Source organism: Engystomops pustulosus, chromosome 3 (genome assembly GCF_040894005.1).
Source record: "Engystomops pustulosus chromosome 3, aEngPut4.maternal, whole genome shotgun sequence".
Taxonomy (NCBI): Eukaryota; Metazoa; Chordata; class Amphibia; order Anura; family Leptodactylidae; genus Engystomops; species Engystomops pustulosus.
Genome location: NC_092413.1, coordinates 125,563,871 through 125,588,965, shown reverse-complemented (window position 1 = coordinate 125,588,965; position 25,095 = coordinate 125,563,871). Strand labels below are relative to the sequence as shown.

The 25,095-nt window shown below is 41.1% G+C and overlaps 1 protein-coding gene across 2 annotated transcripts in view; it reads left to right on the top strand.

The window, feature by feature from the left end:
- CYB5R4 (cytochrome b5 reductase 4) overlaps nt 1–25,095 on the top strand; it is a 142,554-nt gene that overhangs the window by 71,170 nt on the left and 46,289 nt on the right. For both annotated transcript variants that reach the window (XM_072142027.1, XM_072142026.1), the window contains 5 exons: nt 2,986–3,086; nt 6,382–6,466; nt 12,858–12,899; nt 18,499–18,550; nt 24,435–24,492. In XM_072142027.1, the coding sequence (XP_071998128.1) occupies nt 3,012–3,086; nt 6,382–6,466; nt 12,858–12,899; nt 18,499–18,550; nt 24,435–24,492 (312 nt within the window). In that variant the 5' untranslated portion in view covers nt 2,986–3,011. The remainder of the gene's footprint in view (nt 1–2,985; nt 3,087–6,381; nt 6,467–12,857; nt 12,900–18,498; nt 18,551–24,434; nt 24,493–25,095) is intronic.

The following is a 25,095-nucleotide window of genomic DNA, read 5'->3' as shown; positions in this document are numbered from 1 at the left end:
TCGAAAATGGCACTTTTTGCCATTTTAAAAAATATAAAAAAATCAATAAAAGATGATCAAAACATTGCACAGTCCTAAAAATTATAGCAAGGAAAACACCATCAAAAGTCGCAAAAAATGACACCACCCACAGCTCCCTACACCTACACAAGTATGAAAAAGTTATTGGCTCCAGAAGATGGCAAAATGTAAAAAAAAATTCTGTACAGTAGGTTTTAATTTTTGTAAATGTATCAAAACATTATAAAACCTATACAAATTTGTTTTCCCCCTGATCGCACCGACCCAAAGAATAATGTAGACATGTCATTTGTGGCGCACAGTGAAAGCTGCAAATGCGTTTTTTCACCATTTTCACTGCATTTGGAATTTTTTTCCCACTTTGCAGTACACAGCATATTAAATATATTAAATACCGTCACTAACAAGTCGTTAAGGGGTTAAAATATATGATGATAGAGTGATTCTAACACTTGACAAGACTTTTACTCCAAAAGTTTCCTCAAGCTTCCATCATAATCAGGAGATTGTTCTACCTTCCTTTGGTCAGAATCCAAAGAATGCCAAAGAAGCTGCATGGCATGCGCTAGACATAAGAAGATACCTTCTTCATTACATGGATATCACCAAACCATGGAGGAAAGATGTCAATATTCTGCTGCAATTCAAGGGGAAAAACAGAAGCAAAAAAAGCCTTTAAGGCATCCATTGCCAGATGGATTCGAACCACCATCAAAGCAGCTTATGATGCTAAGGATATGGACATTCCAGGGACTATTAAGGCCCACTCAATTAGAGGAATTGTGGTCTCATGGGCTGAAAAAAGTGGTGCCTCATTAGATGAAATCTGTAGAGCAGCTACCTGGTCTAGTCAGTTGACATTCTGTGCTGGGGCAACGTGACCTGGATGCCCACAAAGAGGGCCCTGAGTGCCACCTCTGGTACCCGTGCCATAGGTTTGCCACCACTGCCCTAGGGGGCTCCGGCACAGTCTCCAATCCCATTCCTTTTGAATACTTCTGTAAAACTACCACAGATATTTCTGGGCTCATCTCTGACATTTATCTTATGCTTTTACACCCAGATCCCACAGTTACGGTTTCCCATGCTTATATGTCCGAATGGAAACGCATAATAGGGTGAAGCACTGTAGCTTTCTGTACCTGGGGAAAAGATGGGACATGTCCTATCTTTTCCTGTAATACGGCGCCATGCGCCATGTTTCCCGCCGTACCGCGCACCCAACGTGCTACGGTACGGCGGGCACACGGTCATGTGAATGTAGCCTAAGATGATGTCACTCTGGCCACAAGAAATGAATGTACCACAAGCCATCGTGTAAAAAAAAATTACACAATATTTCCTATAAATAGTAAATAGAGGTTTATACCGTATATATTATAGAGTATAAGCCGAGATCCATAATTTTAACACAAAAAACTGGAAAAAACTATTGACTCAAGTATTAGCCGAGGGTAGGAAATGCATTGGTCCCAGCCTGCCCCTAGCATATAGCCAGCCAGTGCATGCCCCCCAGTATACAACCTGCAGCCCCTGCCCCCAGTATATAGCCTGCAGCCCTCTGTCCCTAGTATACATCCTGCAGCCCCCAGTCCCTAGTATACATCCTGCAGCCCCCAGTCCCTAGTATACATCCTGCAGCCCCCAGTCCCTAGTATACATCCTACAGCCTCCTGTCCCTAGTATACATCCTACAGACTCCTGTCCCTAGTATATATCCTGCAGCCCCCTGTCCCTAGTATACATCCTGCAGCCCCCTGTCCCAAGTATACAGCCAGTAGCCCCCTGTCCCGAGTATACAGCCAGCAGCCCCCTGTCCCTAGTATATGGAGCGTTGGAAGGTGAGTAACTTTTTTTTTTTTTTTAAATAGATTCGAGTATAAGCCGTGTTGAAAAACTAAGCTTATACTCAAGGCATATATGGTATGTCTGTAGTTGAATGTTAGCAAAAAGTCCCTAAGTACAAGAAGACAGGAGTCAGGAAAGCTAATTGGCATATCTGAAAAATGGCTGTAATTAAGGTGCAGTGCCTCACTGGAAGCTAATTTAAAGTGAAATAAGGAGGACTTGTAACACAGACATCAGCAGACATTGTTAGTCAGGGTGGCAAAATTCTGGTGACTGGTCTACTTTAAACAGCACTGAAGGGGGCTGACGACCTGGCGGTGACGCATTCTTTCCACAGTAATCGGTGGTGTCATATGATCTCGGGGATGCATATCTAGCAACCAATTATCAAAATACTCATTAGGGCACTGCTCTTCCACCTTTTCATGGAAACCCACTAGTTGTAAAGTTTAGGTTATTCATTTCCCTTAGACTATGTAATGATCATAAAATGGGAGAGAGAGGGCATCAGTAAGATGTGTATAGCTTTCTTATCGTTTTTAACCCATCTAAGCGTGTCAACTGATCAACCCCTTAAAAAATGGTATTATGTTTACTAAAACACAACAGATTAAACAACTGTGTAGGTATATTGTTATTACTGTGTATTATGTCATAAATATTATCTTGACAATTGTGGATCTGTGAGCTGGCTTTCTTATTGTGTGCACTTATTCATGCATGCTTTGTCTCGTCCTGCACTTAACTTAATTATATGTATACAAGTATATGGACTCACTGCATGGTGTATATTGTGCTCCTCTTTCTGTATTCACACATTTGCATTTTAATGAATTTTGATTAATAAAGCAATCTTTTTTACCCAGTAAGAACATTTGTATTTGGACCATGTTTTTTGGACTGTTGGTTGAGAGGTTTATATACAGTAGTCATTTCATGACAGTCATGGCAGTTTGCACCCTGGCTTATTGATTGCATTCTTCACTATATTTTACTATGTATATAGGTATTTTGTATCTGCAGGTTTTGGTTACTACTGGCAGCAGATTTCTACTTTATAGGTTGTGTTTAAATAACTTCTGTGCATTAATATTTGTAATCCTCTTTTGGTTTTAGGATTGGTATATAATGTCACACCTTACATGGAATACCATCCTGGGGGTGAGGAGGAGCTCATGAAAGCCGCTGGAATAGATGGCACTCAGCTTTTTGATCAGGTAAAGTCACAGCATAATTTTATTCATTCAATTTTGTATGATTGTACTCAACAACTTGTATCAAATCGACGGCAAGCAAGGAGTTAACATCCGCTGCAATAAGCATCAAACCCCATCTCTGTTTGAAGAGGGTTCAGCCCCTGAGCCCTCTTCATGCACCCTCCATAACTCACTGACGGATACATTCATCAGTGACTGTGAAAGGGTTTAATACCATCACTACGAAGTGCAATTTGTTACACACAAAACAAGCCCTCACACAGCTCTTTATATGGAAAAATAAAAAAGTGGGAAGTGAAAAATGTAAATGCAAAAACTAAAATGTGCCTGGTCGTTAAGGGGATATGATTGAAGACCACTTCAATATCCACTTGAGGAAACTGAGTGAACATACCTTAGGCAATCTACACACATAGCCCCAGTGGTTATCCTTCAACCATTCCGAACCATCAGAAACCAACCACCATCTGGTATCTCAAGTAGGTTTAAGATGCGGATTAAAAATCTGCTGTGGAAAGGTGTTTTTGCTGCAGATTATTTCTGCAATGAAGTTGTCATCAATTCCATACTCCACACTGCTACTGTATTACGCTGCAGAAGTTGTGTGTGCAGATACTCTTGGACTTTACTGGAGGAAAACTTCCTTATTGAGACTTTGCCAATTAAGGCCGCTATGTAGGTGTGTGGAGACTTATAGCCATTTATGCACAACTAGGGGACTCTGGGAAATATACAATTACGTTTTCCAGGATGGGGCAAGAAATAATGCATATTTCCCTTTGTCAAAGCAGTGCTGTGATGAATAAACATGGTCTCGCCCCCTGATCCCTGTTCAGGGCAGCACAGGCTGGTTGTTCAGGAGGTGAAATACTGTACTGCTCTGAACAGGTGATTGATTTGGCAGCATCCCAGCGCACTGAGCACTTCTGTCTGCAGTAGTCACCTGTTTATACAAACTGAATGAAGCCTCAGCTTGTCATACCATTACTTTAGAATCATATTTTATAATCCTTGATGCAGAGAAGGTGATAATCGTGTGTCCTCCACCTGATTGGCTCCCCGGGTGGTGGGACACCTCACCGATTGTTGACACAGACCTGGATAAAGCCCTGTACGGAAACAGCTAAGCCTGTGAGATCTCTATATTACAACCCCTACCACACCATGATGTACTATGGTATAACATTGTGGAGTGCAAGGGGGTTAAAGTACCAGTAATCCTGGCAAAACCTATTCATGGGAGGGTGAATTGAGGTGAATAGGAACATTATTTATAAGATGAAAATTTTCAGAGAGCTGTATCTTCTGAGAGCATTGACTTCCTTCTGTAATGACTTCTGCTTACAATGGTTTTGTGATTTGTTAATTAAGGGAGTAAATGATTGCTTAACAGGTGTTCCTGTATGAGACTAGAAAGCCAGTACTACCATTTTCAATACACTGTTAGCAATTGTTCATTTGATAATTAAAGGCATTTTCGCATTCACTCCTATAATGAGAAGAAGTCATAGTCAATCAAATCAACATTTGAGTTCAAGATGAGATTTTAAGATTGTAGATAATCATATTGACACCTGCTGCAAAGAAGCATAGCTGTGCATCTAAACAGAACCTCAATAAATCCCTCTTCCTTAAAAAAAACGGTGCACGCTACCTGTGTCCTTTGCAAGAAGAGAAAACTGTATAAACAGGTAAGGGCAGTAAGAGTTTTGCAGCATTTATTTGACTAGCTTTCTTGTGACTAGTATGTCTTGAATTTCTTCAAGAAATCCACAGTGCTAAGGTGTAAATATTTTACAACCTTTGTAAATTATATACAGAAATAAAAATGTGACCATTGTAACCTTTCTGCAACTGGAATACACTGCGTAGGAGGGAGGGCATCTACTCCTGAACAATGTTCCTTTTCTATAAAGATTGAAATGGAAAGGTTAGTATGTCATAGCCAAAAGCAAGAATTCTAATGTGTAGTTATTTACAGAAGTGCCTCTTGCTGTACATCATTTCATCAGATTATTTCTCATAAATTCTATACATTAGCGTTTCTCAGAGGTGGGAGAGAAGTGGTTCTCATAGACCATATCCAGTGAGTGTATGGCAATTTATTTTCAGGCAACGCATCATGAAGAAAAAGTATGTAAATTAGCTAATGTCCTCCAGAGACTCCTCATACGAAGACTATTGTCAGTAGAGAGCCTGGTTTGGCCATCATAAATAAAATGGGGGAGTTTTCTCAGAAATGTCTGAGGTAAAACGGTGCTTGTTACCCTTGGAAACCAGAGTTCAGCTTTAATTTTATAATCAGCCAAATTGTTCTGCTCTCAATAAATCCCAATGTATATGAAGTCCTTAGTCCTATGGATATTTGTAAGCCATTAACATGTTAGCTTGGGTGCGCCTTCTTCATGATCCTCTATCGGTTTTATTTTTTCTTCTTGTGAGTAGACTCGTGCCCCCTTCTTTTTCAGTGTGGCAGTAAGACTTTCTCAGAAAACCAGATAATCAGAGAATAAGTCTACAGATTGGAAATTGTCACCATGGTTACAAACGACAAACAAATCCTATGCTTTCTGATCCTGTATTCATAACCCATTACATTTTCTCCCTGCTTCCATACAGTACAATAGGATAGTAAAACTGGGAGGAAATGAATAGAAAGTTAGAATACAGGATCAGATTATGTATGGTTTGTGTGTTGTCAGCCCTATATTTATTGTAAGTGAAAAGACTGATTGTAAAGGTGTATTTACATTAGACTGACTGCTCATCTTCAGCAGATCTTACAGAATTTGACAAGTATCCTGGTGAAATACAGTAGCATTACAGGCAGTCCCCGGGTTACATACAAGATAGGGTCTGTAGGTTTGTTCTTAAGTTGAGTTTGTATGTAAGTCGGAACTGTATATTTTATCATTGTATTCCCAGCCAGAACTTTTTTGGTCTCTGTGACAATTGGATTTTAAAAATGTTGGGTTGTCATAAGAATGAATATTAACACTAAAGCTTCATTACAGACACCTCTGATAACTGTTATAGTTGATTATTGTAGCCTAGGACTAAAGTACAATAAATTATCAAGTGGTCCGTTTGTAACTAGGGGTCGTATGTAAGTCGAGTGTTCTTAAGTAGTGGACAGCCTGTATTTACATTATCTTTTATTCTGGCGCTTTACCACTGCTATCGGTTATTTTACCTATTGGGTACATGTATTATATATGACAAAATGAAAATGTTTTGTTTGTTTACTCATAAGTTCTACATTAATACAATACGGGATTATTTTTATTTTTCTTAGGTTCATCGTTGGGTTAACTATGAGTCAATGCTGAAAGAATGTTTAGTTGGAAGAATGGCTGTGAAACATTCTACATTATTAAAAGGTAAAATATATGATATACATGTACTGCCCATCCTATTACTATAGTATGTTGCAAGTATTAGAAATACTATGCCATTTACATGAAGGTAAACTATTTACTCTTGAATAAACATATTTAAGAGAAACCAATTTATTCTTAAAAAAGGAATTTAAAACAGGTGATACCAGCAGCCCAGTACATTTTAGGGCCCGCTGTAGAGAGAAACAGACCCACACACCTGCCTGGAGATTATAGAGGGACACGGATGCTTCGTGTCCAGTGTTGTCCTCCTGGATGAAGCCGTAGCTGCTGCGCCGGTCAAACTAGGTCACCAAACCAGAGGACTGATTTTATAGAACTCACGCATTGTCAGGGTCTTTTATTGAAGAAACGGGAGGCCTCCTTCTTCAGGTGAATTCCCTTGTCCAATTTTTGGCTGGAGCTTTTTTCCATTTTTACGAGAGTTAACAGTGTTAGTGCCAGACTGTCTGATAACAGAGTTTGATCAGTTCGATGTGGGGGCCTGAAACTATTTAGCTGCAAGGTTTGGCAACACAGTTTAATGAGATACAGTTCAATGGTGCCAGCTAGGGACAGAAGTAGATATCCCGTTTGTGATGCCACTTAAAACGTCCTCCCACCAGGGCCTGACCTAATGGTGTGGGGGCAGCTGGATTTACCTTGAGTGGCTGGTTGAAGCATGGTCTAGCGCTAGTCTGGTCACAGTTGCTTGGTACAGGTAGAATTGGCCTCTTCCATGTAGGCAGGGCCAGCGAGGAGATGCAAGAAGAAGGGGAGGCTGCAATAAGATGGTGGTTTCTTATTACGAAGTGTGCGTGATAAAGGGATTCCCAGATGGAAGGCCCATAGGGCAGGCCCTGATGTTTGCGCCAGCCAGGAATCACACGTGGAGACAGAAGTTATGAACATTAAACTCACAGGGTGACATTTACATAAATTGTCGGTGACTGCACTGGCTTAGATACCAACTTGCTCTTGGAAAGGAGATCCAAATTTAATATTGTGGAGCTGTGCAGATACGTTTCTGGCCCCAAGACCATTTTCTGCCCCTGGAACCAAAATCAGTTCTGAGCTCCAGAAATGTGTCTAGCAGTTGGAGAACAGGCTGGGCACCTGCCCTGGAGTGCAGCAATGGCCACTGCGGCAAAGCATCAGTAGCTGACCTCGTTCCACAGCTTGTCCAGTCTGAATTGAGCCCCTCTAGGACAGGCAGCACACATCCTTATGTGTTGAGTGTTTTTCCAGGTACACTAGTGTAAGCTGAGTGCAGTAACACAGTTTGGTGTCCCTGCTAGACCAAATTTATTTTGGTCTACTTTCCGCCAGTTTACAGTGCCAAACTCTACCAAAACGACGCCCCTTTTCGGAGCAGAGTCGGAGCAGGCAGAAAAAGTCATTTTCTCTGGCGCCACCTAAGAAAAACAGAATGCACCAAAAACTGCTCAACTATAACAATCAAGTAAATTTTATTTAAGTCCAAACAGAAACGAAGAATGACACATACATTTAAAAGCATTTAAATCATGTAATGTACATGGAATATGACTGGAAACCGTGGTGTGGGTCAACACAGTACTACCACCTGCAGAAACACACAGTGGTGCAAAAACATTCCTACCACACAGAATCGCACAAAATGTATGTTGGTCAGATGTCTATAAGGCAAAAAATATATCCTAGTATTAAGGTGCCAAACGGATATCAGTTTCTAAAGTGCTAGTGCACAACCAGCAAACTGCCCCAGAGCACGTTTGAAAAAAAGTCCAGAAGGCAGTAAACCAAGGCACAAAGTTGCTAGTTACCCGCTAAGGTGCTGAGAGGCAGGCATACAGGTGAAGGGAAAAACAGGGGTATGAGGCTTCCCACGCGTTTCGTCACACTGGGCGACTTCCTCAGGGGTATGTATCCCCAGTTGAAAACACTCACCTTAAATACAGCAGCTAACCATTCTATTTATTTTCTTGCTCAATCCACCAGATAATCAAACATATACGAAAATTTATATTTAATTTGTATATTTATATTTAATTTATACATTGCAAGACTGCAAATGTAGCCTATGTAACAAAGTGTAGTTGTCCCAAGTTTTATGTCGGTAAGACAAATAAAAAAAAAAAAAGGATCTAGTCACACCTAAGTGCCACCAAAACAGGAAAAGATAAATCTTTGGCAAAACATATACGTACCGTATTTTCCGGACTATAAGGCGCACTTAAAAGCATTGGATTTCCGTGGAAATCCAAAGTGCGCCTTATAGTCCGGTGCGCCCTATGTATGGCACTGGGCAGCGGACCATACTTACATAGGTCCCCGCTACCGGAGACCGGAGACAGCAGATCTCCAGCGGGAACTGCAGACCATGCGGCACGAACAACTTCTGCCGCGTGGTCTGCAGTTCCCGCTGGAGATCTGCTGTCTCCGGTAGCGGGGACCTATGTAAGTATGGTCCGCTGCCCTCCTCCACCTCCCCCTCACCTTCCCCGCTCACCTTCCCCGCGTTCCCCGTCGCGTCTCGGCGTCGCGCCCCGTCGGGTCTCCGCCACGCCCCCGGACCTCCGCCACGCCCCCGGACCCTGCGCCTTATAGTCCGATGCGCCTTATATATGTAATTATTACATATATAAGACGCATCGGACTAATGCGCCTTATAGTCCGGTGCGCCCTATAGGGCAAAAAATACGGTATATGTTTAAAACATACTGTCATATCTTGTAATGGGGTAATCTGAAATTCTGGGGTATTGACACTTTGAAGACTGGCCCGAGAAAAGGGAATCTAGATAGCCAATTAATGCAACTAGAAGCAAGGTGGATCTACCGATTTAAAAAAGTTTAAGTCAGTCTGGTCTAAATGAAGGTTTTACCTTCACACTATTTATTTAGACTGGAATATGCAAATCATATAAATTTCATACATTATAAGTGTTAATATCGTAACAACAGAACTACAGGCGGTCCCCTACTTAAGAACACTCGACTTACATACGACCCCTAGTTACAAACGGACCACTGGATATTGGTAATTTATTGTACTTTAGGCCTAGGCTACAATAAACAGCTATAACAGGTATCACAGGTGTCTGTAATTAAGAATTATTGTTAATCCTGATTCTTATGACAACCCAACTTTTTTAAAATCCAATTGTCACAGAGACCAAAAAAGTTCTGGCTGGAATTACAATGATAAAATATACAGTTCTGACTTGCATACAAATTCGACTTAAGAACAAACCTACAGACCCTATCTTGTATGTAACCCGGGGACTGTCTGTAGTTCATCGGGTTAACCTGTAACCATATAAAAAATACACAGAAGAATTTAGTATGTTTAACTAGCATGAAAAAATAGCGAAATCTAAAAATCTTCCGTCCTAGAAGCTGACAGATTTTCCTAAAAATTATTCACCGGTTGTCTCTGGGCGGCCTGACGGTCGTTCATCTTTTCTGTGGAGCTGTGCATGGGGAGGTTAGTCCTATGGACCGTTCCTAGGGTACCAATCAATAAATTACATTCTGAATAAAGAGAACAGCTTCACTCGGGCGCAAGCGTGCCTGTTGAGCAAATCCTCTCGCTTCCTTAACCCTTTCACGACCCATGATGTAATAGCCCGTCACAGGTCGGCTGCGGGTGCATGGAGAGGGCTCACGGGCTGATTGCGGGTGTTAAGCCGCACATCGCTGCCAGCAAAGCATGGGCGCCACCATCTTTCCAATGACCCGAGGCTGTCTCTTTTTAACCCTTTCATTATAATGTGCTATCAGCACATGGTAATGAATGAGGAGGAAAATTCCCATATACTGCCATACAGTATGGCAGTATATGGTAGGAACAATTGGACAGCCTAGGGCAGTGGTGGCGAACCTATGGCACGGGTGCCAGAGGTGGCACTCAGAGCCATTTCTGTGGGCACTCAGGCCATTGTCCCAATTTCACCAAACAGCTACAAATCCACCAAATCTTCCTGCAGTCCCAAGCAACTTAAGAGATGCTGCTCTCAGAGCTATTTTAAAGCGACATTTCATTGGCTGTTTGAACTGTGGGAAAAGTGAGGTCAGTGGACAGAACTGCATTGTCTTTGGAGGTCCTTCTGCTGGACTCACCATTCTTCCTGGAGAAAAGCTACAATGATGGTCTGAATTTGCCCTCCTTCTTTCAACTCTATTGGTGGCTTTAAGAGCCAATACAATTGAATGTTGTTGAAGAACAGGTAGCAATAAGTTACTGCTTGAAATGCCATGTTGGCACTTCATGGTAAATAAGTGGATTTTGGTTGTAGTTTGGGCACTCTGCCTCTAAAAGGTTCGCCATCACTGGCCTAGGGTTAAAGTACCCTAGGGAGTCTGAAATATAGTAAAAGTAAAAAAAAAAAAAAAAAACGTAAAAATTCAAATCACCCCCCTTTCCCTAGAACTGATATGAATATAAATAAACAGTGAAAATCACAAATACATTAGGTATCACCACGTCCGAAAATGCCCGATCTATCAAAATATAATAACGGTTTTCCACTGCATTTAACCCCATAACAGAAAATAGTGCCTAAAGTCGAAAATGGCACATTTTGAAAAATACTAAAAAATCTATAAAAAGTGATCAAAAGGTTGTACAGTCCTAAAAATGGTAGCATTGAAAACTTCACCACAAGTCGCAAAAAATGACACCACCCATAACTCCTACACCAAAGTATGAAAAAGTTATTAGTGCCAGTAGTATATAGAAGTATTTGAAGTAGAAGTGTATGTATATGTATTTATTTATAAGTATTTATATATAATACAGTTTATAGGTATTGGTTAGAACTGAGTTAAGTATATTAGTCCAGATCTCTAAGACCATTCCAAATTTTCACGTGGCCCCATTGCTCACATTGCTGGCCTAGCCCCTGCTCCATCTGCCCTGAATTGTGCATTCTGCATTCAAGATAGTTTAACTGCTGCAATTGTGGCATTTTGATAGCTAAGGAGGCAGGCTCATGACTTAGAACGCTGTGTGGTGTTCGACGGGACTGTGGGAGCGACGGAGGAGGTGAGTACAGCTTTGTCTTTTTACAAATCCCTTCCCAGCCGACTGCAGAATTTTGAAAACAGTCAGACAACCCCTCTAAGGAAAAATTTGGCTTGAAGCTCTTATGTCCCAATTCAGTAGAGGTTCAAGGTCGAACAGTTTCTCTGTTTGAAGCATTATTCTTTCCAGGGATGTCCACTAGTAGCTGGTGGAGGTGGTTTAACAGAAGTGGGGCAGCTGTCTGCTGTGAATGTGTTTGAAGCAGTTCAGCTATTGGTGTGGTGCAGGGTAGGCATTATGTTAGCTGCTTGCACTGCTGTTTTTTTCATGGGAAAACCTCCTGGTACACATTCATAGCTCCCACTGCTGTCGAACCATCTTCAAGAATTGATGCACCAGGTACTTTGTTTCCCTAGTGCTAACCAGAATGATGCTTCAAAGAAACTGCTTGACCTTCAATCTCCACTGAATTTACTGAATTGGGACATGAGAGCTGCAAGCACATACAAATGTGTAATTGCTATCATATGAGGTATAACCAACTTCAGAAACTGTATAATATGTGTACATTTATTAACAAATGACATTGGTTTACCACCAAGAACAAAATCTCTTTTAACCCAGGACTCATTTTGCAGAATTGCTGTGGAATCCCTGCAGGGAACAATCCACAGTGGTTCTGACTGGAACAGTTTTCTGCTGCAACTGCAACATGGTGCACCAGCATGTTCACCATGTATCGGTGGTTGACACTTCCAGCCAGAGTGGAAACAGACTGGAAAGCTGCACAACACAAACAGTGAGCCAGGCAATGAGAGTACCTTTTTTTAAACTCCCCTTTTTACTATCTTATCTCCCAGTGCTAAAGATTTTTTTTTTCTGATAAATTTCTCAAGGGCTTCCCAGAATGGAGATTGGACGTACCTAATATTATTGCATAATAAATATCTTAACAGCAAATTTGGGATATTATGACGTTCAACCAAAAGGAGTAGTTCTTACAGGTTGTGGCTGCACTCAGACCAATGTATGGGCGATGTATGTACGGCTGCAAGCTTACGGCTGTACATATGTCCCCCATAGGCAGCAGTGGTCGCACGCAGCGATACGGTGCGTGCACGGGAAACAGATAGGACATGTCCTGTCTTTCCCCTTGTCACAGCCCATACGCCGTGCATCTCTATGGAAAGGGGAGGGTTCCCCCTCCTCCTATCCATCGTGGCGGATGTATGCAGGCATCTTTTGTGAATCCTTAGGAAAATTTGTATTTAATCTTCAAATACTAAATGCCATTGCATCACCAATTTTTGTCCAGTGTTTGGTGCTTCTATTGTTATTCGTTAACTCCACAAACTATAACTACCCCTTCTTTATTATTACTTAATAGGTTTGATGTCGGCTGAAAACCAGGAAAAAACACTCCTGAATGGTTAGTTGAGAAAGGAACCTTTTTTTAAGTTTACTTTGATTACTAAAATTTTCTGTTTCAATAGTTTTTTCATTGATTTTAACAAATTAAAGCATGATAAAGTAGCTATACGTATATACCAGCTATCTCTACAAGTTGCTTGTTCATTTAGAAATATATATTCAAATGAATAATCAGAAATAAATATTAACTAAAGCAAAAAGGAAGAGAAAACAAAGAACACTTGCAGGGAGTTATTTTTTCCACTTTATGGAAAGTCTGGGATTAGAAAATTCTTACAGACCAATTGGGGGGGGGGGGGGTCAACAGCCCATGTGGAAGACATCCAGGGCTGCCATATTTTGAAGGGATTGTGGGGTTTCAAATTCCTAAAATTTTAAAAATCCCCCTCAAAGGGAACCTATTACCTATTTTGTGCTATCCTCCCTGGCAGCAACTTGCAGTACAACAAACAGGCAAACAACACAGCAAGCACATTGTTTTGATCAGTGTTTTGGTTCATCATTATCATGGTGTTAGTAGGTGATACGCCCCATAGGGGTTCGTAAGGTCGGCTTATTATCTTATTCACAGACATCACAAAAGATAAAAAGAAAACCCCATCTTAAAATTTGTTATGCAATTTCTCCCAAGTACAGAGACTCCCCACACATGGACGTTACTTGTTTTATGGGTGCTCAGCGAGGCGCAGGAGGGAAGGAGGGACATGCAGCTGTCTGGATTTTAGTTTTCTCATTGTCGCCTTTTGTAGGCTATAAAAAAAATTTTTTATTGTGGTTTGAGATGCTTTTTCCAGTGTTACCATTTTGGGGTTGGTATCCCCCATTGTTGAAAATTTATGAACTTTTTTTTTGTAGTAGTAGAAAAGCATCAATTCTGTACTGGATTTTTAACTTTTTTTTTTTGTTCACCGTATAGCCTAATAATCATGTTATATTTATTCTATGGGTTGATACGATTACAGGGATACCAGAAATTTATATTTTTTCTTATGTTTTACTAAATTTGCCAAACAAAACCGTAATGTGGGAAAAATCCATCATTTTTGCATCACCGTCTTCCATGGCATAACATTTTTACTTTTTTGGCTACAGAGCTGGTTGATGGCTTGTTTTTTTTGTGGGGCATGTTGTACTTTGCAAGAGTATCATTCTGCAGTACATATGGTTTTTAATCACTTTTTATTGCATTTTTTTGTGGGATGAAATCCTCATTTTTGGCGGGTTTTTTACTTTTTTTTTTTTTCTACAGCGTTCATTGTACAGGTTCAATAATTACTACCTTTTTTCAATGGGTTGTTACGGACACGGTGATATTATATATGTGGGGTTTGTGTTATGATTTAGACTTTTTTTGCATTATATGTCTCTTTATACAGTATATGTCTCCTTAAACAGTATTTTTTGTAAATGCCCAAATTGTTGGTTTCAAACAGAGTCCAAGGTTCTTCCAACGACAGATGATCTCATACAATGTTGCAAAAGTATTAAATATATGTACAAAGAACATAATGATATGACTGTAAAAAATGTCATATAGTAATGTCATATAGATTGGTTATGAACGATGACATATAGCAGTCTCACATAGCAATGTCATTTGATCAGCATTATATGAGCAACTCACTCTTTGGTTGATATTGGGATGTCAGCGGGTCAAGCGCAGTTCATGGAGGTTTAGATTGTAGATGACACAGTTCTAGCCATGGAGTCGATTTGCTCTTGCTCGGCATCCTCAGATCCTGCAGCTTACAATACCATTATGACGTTATGATTTTTATCATTTCTATTTGTAATATTTTTTCGTTCAGGACAGACACCCGAATACTGTTAGCATTTCCACTATTTTCAGAAACATTGAATCCTAGATTAGTGCTGAGATACATGCTTTTTTACACATAAAACATGCACAAATATGCATTAATACACTAATACACACATTCTTTATATCCAAGGAGGTTGTCAGAGGCCATTGCTGTTACTGTAGTTACACCCCTGGTCGGGGACAACCTTGGAGACCAGTGATAGGTCATACTTCTAGGCTGTTCACCTTTCTTGGAAATCTGCCCCTTGACAGCTCAAAATTGTCCATATCTGAGCATTATTAAAACCTAACTTTTATTCATTAAATGCGATAAATAGCACACAATTCATGCTTATAATAGGGAGATATGCTCATTAAAAACACAGGGTAGGTCAGTTGCTAGGTAGGTAGCCAGATGTTGCTAATATATAGTATTAAAGAGCGTGTATAGATGTCATGGAGCTTCAATAACACGACCCTTCATTTTCCCATTTGATGAATAAAAGTTAAGTTTTAATAATGCTCTTATATGGACAATTTTTTGCTGTCAGATTTGGTAATATAACTATATGATATCCTGCTGAGCACTTGATCCTTCTGTTTCTTGGAAATACACAGTTCTCACCAGTGTGTCAGGGTTTTTTTTTGCGTCAATATTTTATTTATCCTTTTTTTTTTCTCAAAAAAGAATTATTTTTTTTTTTTAATTGCAAAACACACGTTTCTACGGACATAATCTGAGTGAAAAACAGACTGCACACGTTTGTTTGTTTTGCAGGAACATTGACTACTATTGAAGTTTGTGGTCTGTAAATATAAAACAAAAAAACTGCATGCTCCAAACTTTTCTCTATAGGACCGTAGGTCCGTTGTAAAAAAGACATGCAAATGGGCACATAGACAAATGGTCAGTATGCTATTTGTAAAGATCACGTTTAGCATGCTAAAGAAAAAAAAACTGCGCTTTGAAAGATGGGATGTACATACTGTATGATGACTATTGGAGCATCAGGTAACACTGTTCACAGATTGAACACTCCATGAAAATCTATAATCATTAATTTTTACCTTAATATGTATCTTTGGAAGCAGAACTTTATTAATTTACTACACAGTTTTCCGTTTTAAATAATGTATTTTGTTTGTGGATAAATTGAGGATAGAGAAAACCTAGTCCATTGTTGGATTCAGAAGCTAGTCAAAAACAAGTATCAGATTTCAAGTTTGTTATTTAGACCTCTACTAGTGCCAATTTGTCATGCCAATTTACATCCCGTTTACATAACATCTTCATAACATGTTTATGTAACTTCGGGATAAACGTTATGTTAACTGAATTTTCACAGAATGTAAAGGCAATGGCCCACATTTATTAAAGTGTTTGCACCAGGTTTCTGCCTGTCTTTCCACTAGAATGAATGTGCAAACTGCTTGCACATGTATTTAAGAGGTGTTTGCACCAGTTTTGTGTCGCAGATGAACCGTGTCCAACAACCCTCTACTAGTTTGTACTAGTTTTGATATATGGCTCAGATTTATCAAAAGTAGTGCAAACTGCACTATGTTCAGTTTACCTCACTAATGTGATACTTGAACCAAAGAAATGTGATTCACTCTAGCACTAGATGTCTTCTGTCTCTAGTCTTTATTTGTATGATAAAAGCAGATAACGTATGTGGCATCACCACGCTTGAGCAAAAAAAAAAAAACAAAAAAAAAAAACTGCGCATTTTGAGTATTCTGAGCACTCATGGCTTGATTTTGGTTCAAGTATCAAATTTCGGGGTCCGGACACATTCCATAGCATGATGTCCTGTAGGATGGAGGTGAGCCGTTGAATATTCTCTTTTTTATACTTTACTAATGTACAAGGGTGCGCCAGATTATTGAATACTGGCGAACGGTATTCATTAATGTGGTGCACCCTGCCCCGCTTGAAAAGTGTGCAAATGTTTTTCTGGTGCACTTTTTAACATACAGCTTGGAACACAATTCTGTCAAGTCGCTAAAATAAATGTGCATACAGCCCAAATCGGCACTGGAACACCCCTTTAGGTGCAGAATTTTTTGCCATTGTGGACATAGTGCAGCCGCAACACAGTACTGGTGCACTTTATAAATACATGTGAAAGCAGTTTGCATGTTCTTTTCAGTGCAAAGTATAACAGAGAACTGATGCAAACACTTTAAAAAAATGTGGGCAAATGTGTGAACGCAGAATCTAGATGAGTGTAGAAATACAGCACCCAACATACCCAGACCAGTGCCGGACCAAGAGCTGGTGGTTGGGCCTACTCTCCGTCCCCAGCAGCCTGACTGTTGCAGTGTTCCTAATGCAGTGTCTTTGTAAGACAGAAGTTTTATTTGATTAGCACCTTCTTCAAACTCCAAATGTGGAGTCGGTGACAATTTTGTGTCGGAATTGTGATAAAATGGACCAACACCACAAACATATAAATTATAAAAATTTTGAAATTTCCTTTAAATGTCTATTCTATTCCTGATTTAAGGATTTAGGCCTGGGGTGAGCAACATTTATTGGTCCAAGGGCCATACTGTGATACTGCTTAACTTTAACCCCTTAATGCAGTGGTGGCGAACCTATGGCACGGGTGCCAGAGGCGGCACTCAGAGCCCTTTCTGTGGGCACCCGGCCCATCGCCCCAGCACACCAGACAGGACTCAATGCTTTCAGTCATATTTTGATACTTCGCTACTTGGGACTGTAGGAAGAGGGAGAATTAGACAGGGTCAAATTATTTTTGGAGGACCTCTTGCTGGCCCCACGATTATCTATGTACAGAGGGAAACTGGAAAGAAGCTAAAATGATGAAAATTTTCCATCTTTCTACTGTGTTGCTGTCCTCAGGAGGCCAATGTGATTGAAAGTTGTTGAACAGGGAGCAATAAGTTACTGCTTTAATTTTTGGTTGACACCTCGCGATAAATAAGGGGGGTTTTGGGTTGCAGTTTGGGCACTCAGTCGCTTAAAGGTTCGCCATCACTGCCTTAATGCCATAAAACGTACATGTACATCAGGAAATGCGGTCTGTTTCCACATCCTGACATGTACATCTTAGCGATCACTCGGGCTGGTTTTTAATTTGTTGAGGGTCGTAGTTTCTATAATGGGGTAATTTAGTGGGATTTACTATTATTTAGGCCTTTCAAATTCACTTGAAAGTTGAGCAGGTCCCAGTAAATAAAAGTTTTAGCGATTTTCATAAAATTACACCCAAAATTCTCAGCTCCATAACATCATAGAAAAATGAGAGGATACCAAGTTGATAAGTGCAATTTGCCTCAATTTTGATACATCTGGGCCACAATGTGCTGCAGATAACAAGCCCTCTGTAAACTAAAACCAGAGATTCAGTAAGTTGGATTCATTATTTCTCCCTGATATGCTTCACCATATGGGAAAATAATTTTTGTATATATTAATAGATTGCATTTTTTTGGACAGCGTGATATTTAAAACATTTTCTTTATTTAAATTTGCATTCTGGGGAAAGGGGGTGATTGTTTTTTTTTTTATAGTTTATGACTTTCAAGGCAATTTTTTAATAAGTAAGAGATAAAGAGGGAATGCTAGAAATCATATTTCAGATTTTACCTGAGGGGCAGTTTGTTTGTTTTATTAACAACATGCTGACAGGATCCCTTTAAATTTCCAATATTCTTCGTAAAATTTTTCAGTAATTTCAGAGTTCGCTTCTATATTGTACTTCTAACCAAGTTTATTCTGACTTGCTTTTAAGCCATGCTATTTAATGTCTATGTTGCTTTTATTTAGGCACTCTTCCAAGCAGTGTTTCAGAAGACGTTGATAATGTATTTAAACCAAGGTTGGTATCTTAGTTTTATTTTGTTACATGTTCCAGATTCAATTTAAATTAAAGGGGGTTAGCATATTTTAGGACTATAAGTTGTACCTTACCATAAGCTGCACCTCAGCTTTGGAAATAGAAAAATATATGTGATACCAATTAAAAATTCTCTGGTGGTCACACATACACCACTGCTGACACAATGGGGCACTTTTACTAAGAACATTGCAAACTGCGTTTTTCATGCATCTGGCAGGGTCTGGAAAGGAGCAGCTCCCCCCCCCCACCCTTGGGAAACATGTGACCTTTTCAGATATATGAATAACTCCCCACACTCGGGATTGGCTGTAGAGGAGCAGGGGGCTTCGCTAAGCCCAGTGATGGGTGTTTTCATATATTTGAAAAGGTCACATGGAGTAGCTATTCCCCAAGGGTGGGGGGGGACTGCTCCTTTCCAGACCCTCCCTTTTGGCAACTGCCTAGTCACACAGCAGATGCTAATGAAAGGTACAATATAACATATCTTTTTTTCTGTAAAACCAATTTTTTTTTATACAAAAACACTTTGGCAGTGTATGTACTATGCTCTGTGGGGACTGGGGGAGTGCTAAAAATGGGTCTCCTGGTGACAGGTTCCCTTTAAGGACCTTTCAATCTTTCTCGCTGTGGCCTGATCCAGAAAAGTGTTTTTACACAGGTGTCTCCATCCATTTGTGACACGTCATGCACAGTATGATGTACACAACATAATAGGATCTACAGGAAAATGTACCCGAGATTTTATACTCCTGTTGTGTGGACTGTGCTTGATTATAGGCACAAGTACTGCATCTTTTGTTGTGGCAGGGAAAAGTACCTGTCTGTGTTTGAGGTGAGAGGGCACTTCTTACCAGGAAATTCCTCATGTTTGGTGGCTGTTTGTGGGCAAGGAGGGGTAGGTCTGGGAATATGTCCTTTAGCCTGTTGTCCTTCTGAAGAATGGCTTGGAGATCTGCTGCAATTTTCTTCATGATCTTCATTTGGGGGTTGTACATGACCACCAAGGGTGTTGTTCTTAGTGATAGAAGGTGTCATTCTCTATCCTCACTCTCTGAGCACATCCGGATAAAGAACGACACCTTCTATCACTAAGAAGAACATTCTTACAACAGGGGTATCACCCGCTGGTTATAGATAGACAGATCCACAGAGCTACAAGGATTCCAAGGAGCAGCCTACTGGAATACCAACAGAAAGAGGACAAGTGCAGAGTACCCTTGGTGGTCATGTACAACCCCCAAATGAAGATTTTGAAGAAAATTGAAGCAGATCTCCAAGCCATTCTTCATAAGGACAACAGGCTAAAGGACATATTCCCAGATCTACCCCTCCTTGTCTACAAACAGCCGCCAAATATGAGGAATCTCCTGGTAAGAAGTGCCCTCTTACCACAAACACAGGCAGGCACTTTTCCCTGCCACAACAAAAGATACAAGACTTGTTACCGTGTTCTATCATCGAGCACAGTCCACATCCCCAACACACAACAGGAGTATAAAATCCCAAGTACATTCTCCTGTGGATCCTCTTATGTTGTGTACATTGGGGAGACTCAACAAAAACTTCAGAGCAGGATGAATTCTCACAGACACACCATAAGCGAGGGGATGGAGACATCTGTGGGAAAACACTTTTCTGGACCAGGCCACAGTGAGGATTTAAAGGTCCTAATACTGAAAGGTGACTTTAAGGACAACAGAGAAAGGAAAACCTGGGAGTTCAAACTGATGATGACCTTTCAGTCACTGACACAAGGCCTCAATATTGCACCTGGGTTTATGGCTCATTACATGGACTCACTTCAATCCCCACAAGAGACTGACTCCAGACCCCTGCCATCCTAGGCCACCCCCCTCCCCATCACACTTCTCTGTGTAATATAAACTCCTGTTTTATTGCCTCGTCTTATCTTAATTGAGTCTCACCATATGTACTAATTATCTTGTAACATCCCTCAAATGTTGTGTTTTTCTCTCAGTGCTTCATTTGTATCCATGCCTGAAGAAGGGGCCTGTGTGCCCTAAAAGCTTGCACCAAATATATTTTTTCTGGTTAGCCAATAAAGGTATCATTCCTTAAGCACTTTTGTAGTTTTTACACAAAAGTATTTACATGAGGTTTTTTATTTTTCCTAGCTAACACGGTGCGTCTACAATTGTCTCAACATACTATAACCCTGTAGATAGTTATAGGATAGATTGTAAAAAGGAAGAACACAGCGCATCAAAATAACAAAGAAACTTCGGTGTAAAAAAGAAATTCGATGTAGGTCGTAGTAGGAGCATCAATTGATGAGTCAACTGAGGTTTAGCTGCGTAGTCCTGCTTCCCGATCTGGTTAGGTCGGGATTGGGAAATGTACAAACATAGGACAAAAGGCAGGATCAATGACCGCGCTTCTCAGTGTAGAAAAGGTCTTTTATTTGATTGCATGCGAGGACGACGCGTTTCGGGAGCGTACCGTTCCCTTCTTCAGGTCCGTATGATTTTAATACAATATTCCATGTGGCCTTGATCTAGCCTGTTCTGGTGGTAAAGGATGTGAAATCTATCCTAGGATGATGTTGTTCCCTGGCAGTATTAGCTTGATTTGTTATGTTAATACTGTAAGGAGCGCTGCTTACCCTACTGCAGGAGACACCACGCACAGCGCTCCTTGAATAGCCGAACTCGGACTAAGGACGGATCAGGACCATCTCATCTACAGTATTAACATAACAAATCAAGCTAATACTGCCAGGGAACAACATCATCCTAGGATAGATTTCACATCCTTTACCACCAGGACAGGCTAGATCAAGGCCACATGGAATATTGTATTAAAATCATACGGACCTGAAGAAGGGAACGGTACGCTCCCGAAATGCGTCGTCCTCGCATGCAATCAAATAAAAGACCTTTTCTACACTGAGAAGCGCGGTCATTGATCCTGCCTTTTGTCCTATGTTTGTACATAACCCTGTAGAGGAAGCCATAAATACAAAAATACAGAATTGAAGAACTTAAATGAAATATGTTGTAGTTGCTATTCAGTTATAATAGTTAAATATATCTGCATGTGTGTGTCTGTAAATGTATACAGACATAGATGTGGAACACCCCTGCCAACGCAAGGGCAGAGGAGTGTTGGCGATTGAGGCTTTTATCTGTATCTCCCCAGCAGGTGAGCCTGCACAACTTGCCTTAGGGATAATACAGGCATCAGCAGCTGTAGATACTGCATGTACAGTCAAGGGTTAAGAGATGTGTTATATGTCATCCAATTGTATTCCTTTATGTGAACTGGAGTATGATTGGAGAGTTAGCCACCACCTGACCAGGAGTTAACAAAACCCCTGGACAGGGAGGAGTAAAAGGTCTTTTACCGCAGGTCTGCTCTTAGGACAGACCTCCTGAGCTCTTAGGCCTGAGCCTTGCTTCTGAGCACATGCTCTCACCTCATGAGCAGCTCCTAGGCCCCAGCTCTCCTAGAGAGCAGATCTTCCAGAACACACACTGAGAAAAAAAAGAGAGAGTGTCTGTGCACCACTAGCACAGTCACACAGCTAATCCCAGGACAAGTGGCAGCATCCACATCTGGACACAGCTTCATCCCAGCCTGCATTTACTTCCACTCTCCATGACCAATCCAGTAATCCGGAATCTAGTAATCCAGCATCTGTTTCAAGATCGTTTTGGCCCGTTGCCTGCAGTTGTTCTAATAAAGAACCGTGAGTTATTTTTCACAACGTCTGATCCCTGGTTACGGCTGTATCACCACCACGGGCTCCCCATCCATTACTCAGGGACATATCTTACAGGCACTAAGGGGTTTCCCCAGGGAGAACCAGTACGTCAGCCTCGCCCTCCATATTTCTTGCACACACCACCTGCTGGAGACCTGCTAGGCTATGGGAGTGCCCTCTGGTCCCCATAGCAAGCACCGTGACATGAGCGCGCCTAGGCCGCAACCGCCAGCCACTCCGGTATTCTGGGCCCTGGCTGTCTCCGGGCCCCAAGAAAAAGTTAGGGATGTTGCAGATGTTTGGTTGTTGGAAGTTGATATACATGTAGAATTCATTTATAGGTGTACTACAATCATCACATTCTCTACAGCAGGCACTTATTGGCTTCTGTAACTAAGCAATGCAAATCATGCTGAAATCAGAGACCATTACTGAATATGTACAAGGATATTTGAAGTTATGATTTAATAGGGCTTGATGAAGTGTATTTGCCACTGTGGAGTAAATAATTTATATGATGGTGCTGCCTGCCATTCATTTGGCAGTAATTACCCATCATCACAGAACAGCATTAAAACGGGGAAAAACATAATTGCTTATGAATAAATGATTATAAATAGTACTACTTTCGAGGATTTTGATTGTGTATAAATACTCACTAATAGCATATGCAATTCAGGATCTCCAGAGTACCGTATATACTCGTGTATAAGCCGAGTTTTTCAGCACAAAAAATGTGCTGAAAAATGTCCCCTCGGCTTATACACGAGTCACAAGTATTAAAAAATACTTTAAAAATAATAAACTTATACTCACCTTCCGGTGGCCCCGATCTGCAGCGCTGCTCCCCCGATGACCGCGCGGGTCCTCTTGTGGCTTCCGCGCCCGTACTCTGTACATCGTGCTGGGCGCCACCATTGCTCTCTCCCGGGGGGCTGGCTGGGCAGTGCTGTAAACTACTGGGGGCAGGCTGGGCTGTGCTGTATACTACTGGGGGCAGGCTGGGCTGTGCTGTATACTACTGGGGGCAGGCTGGGCTGTGCTGTATACTACTGCGGGCAGGCTGGGCTGTGCTCTACACTACTGGGGGCAGGCTGGGCTGTGCTGTATACTACTGGGGCAGGCTGGGCTGTGCTGTATACTACTGGGGGCAATCTGGGCAGTGCTGTATACTGCTGGGGGCAGGCTGGGCAGTGCTGTATACTACTGGGGGCAGGCTGGGCTGTGCTCTACACTACTGGGGGCAGGCTGGGCTGTGCTGTATACTACTGGGGGCAGGCTGGGCAGTGCTGTATACTACTGGGGGCAGGCTGGACAGTGCTGTATACTCCTGTGGGCAGGCTGTGTACTACTGGGGCAGGCTGTATACTACTGGGGGCAGGCTGGGGTGGCTGTATACTACTGGGGGCAGGCTGGGATGGCTGTATACTACTGATGGCAGGCTGGAGTGGCTGTATACTACTGGGGGCAGGCTGGGGTGGCTGTATACTACTGGGGGCAGGCTGGGATGGCTGTATACTTCTGGGGGCAGGCTTGGATGGCTGTATACTATTGGGGGCAGGCTGTATACTATAGGGGGCTGGCTGGCTATATACTGGGGGGGGGGGTCTGTGACCAATCCATTTCTCACCCTCAGCTTATTCTCAAGTCAATAGGTTTTCCCAGTTTTTGGTGGTAAAATTAGGGGTCTTGGCTTATACTCGAGTATATACAGTATTTTAAAGAAACCTGTCACCAGCTCTTAGCCCACTTAACTAGCAGCATCCTCAGGTAGGGTATGAAATAACCTTTCTAGAATTCCCTCATATGTGCGATCTTAAGGAACTTTCAAGTTTTGGTGATTTCATGAAAATGGGAAAATCAGTTCTAAGCCTCATATCATATTAAAAAACTAAAGGATTCAGTAAATTAGTTGTTTTGGTGTTATGACTAGCTGTCTGAAAGCAGAAATTTTTAGGAAATAGAGAACTTTTCAAATTTCAATTGTTTTAAAAAAAACATGTTAATCTCAACAGCCTCTGTCAGGAAGGCGACAATTGGCTTTAATCATAAGGGATTAAATTGCACTTGGAAGAATTTATTTTTAAGCAGTTTCTAGATGATTTTTTCTAATTAACATGTATGCATGTATTTTTGCAGATATGACTGGTTCCAAACAGATTCTACAGTGACTATAGTTATTTATACCAAGCAAAAGGTAAGATTATGTAGTAACAAATTATAAAAGAACTATAACAACCAGGAATTTAATACTTTTGAATCCCAAATTCTTTTTAACTATGATTGAGCCTCTTGCAGAGATCCAATAAGATGCCTTATTGCTTGTGCACACATGCTGGAAAGCAAATATAGGGCACAAATAAGGGAAAATGTTGACATTTACTTTATGCATTGTGATGAATCTTATACTTTTTTTTGCTGCTTCAGCATGTTTATAGGTTGGGATTTTAAATCATGATATCAGTCTTTAATCTGGGTAAGATCAGGAATTCCTGGATCAGGTTAAATACCTTTTCAAGTGCAGATGTTACACAGATTTATCCGTTTAATCACTTTTCCACAGTCAGTACATAAGAAACGGTATCTGTTATTGTATCTGTTATTATTCTCCAAAAGGGCAGAGTTGTGAACTGTGTCCACATTTTTGCTACAACACCGACATGCAACCTGATGAAGTCAGAGACTGTCCTGAACTGCTGTCTCATTATTGGTTCAGACTACTGTTCTCTTGGGTGTGTAAACCCAAGTCGTGCACAGACTAAGGTCCCCTGCACATGAACGTGTTTGGCCCATGAAAATG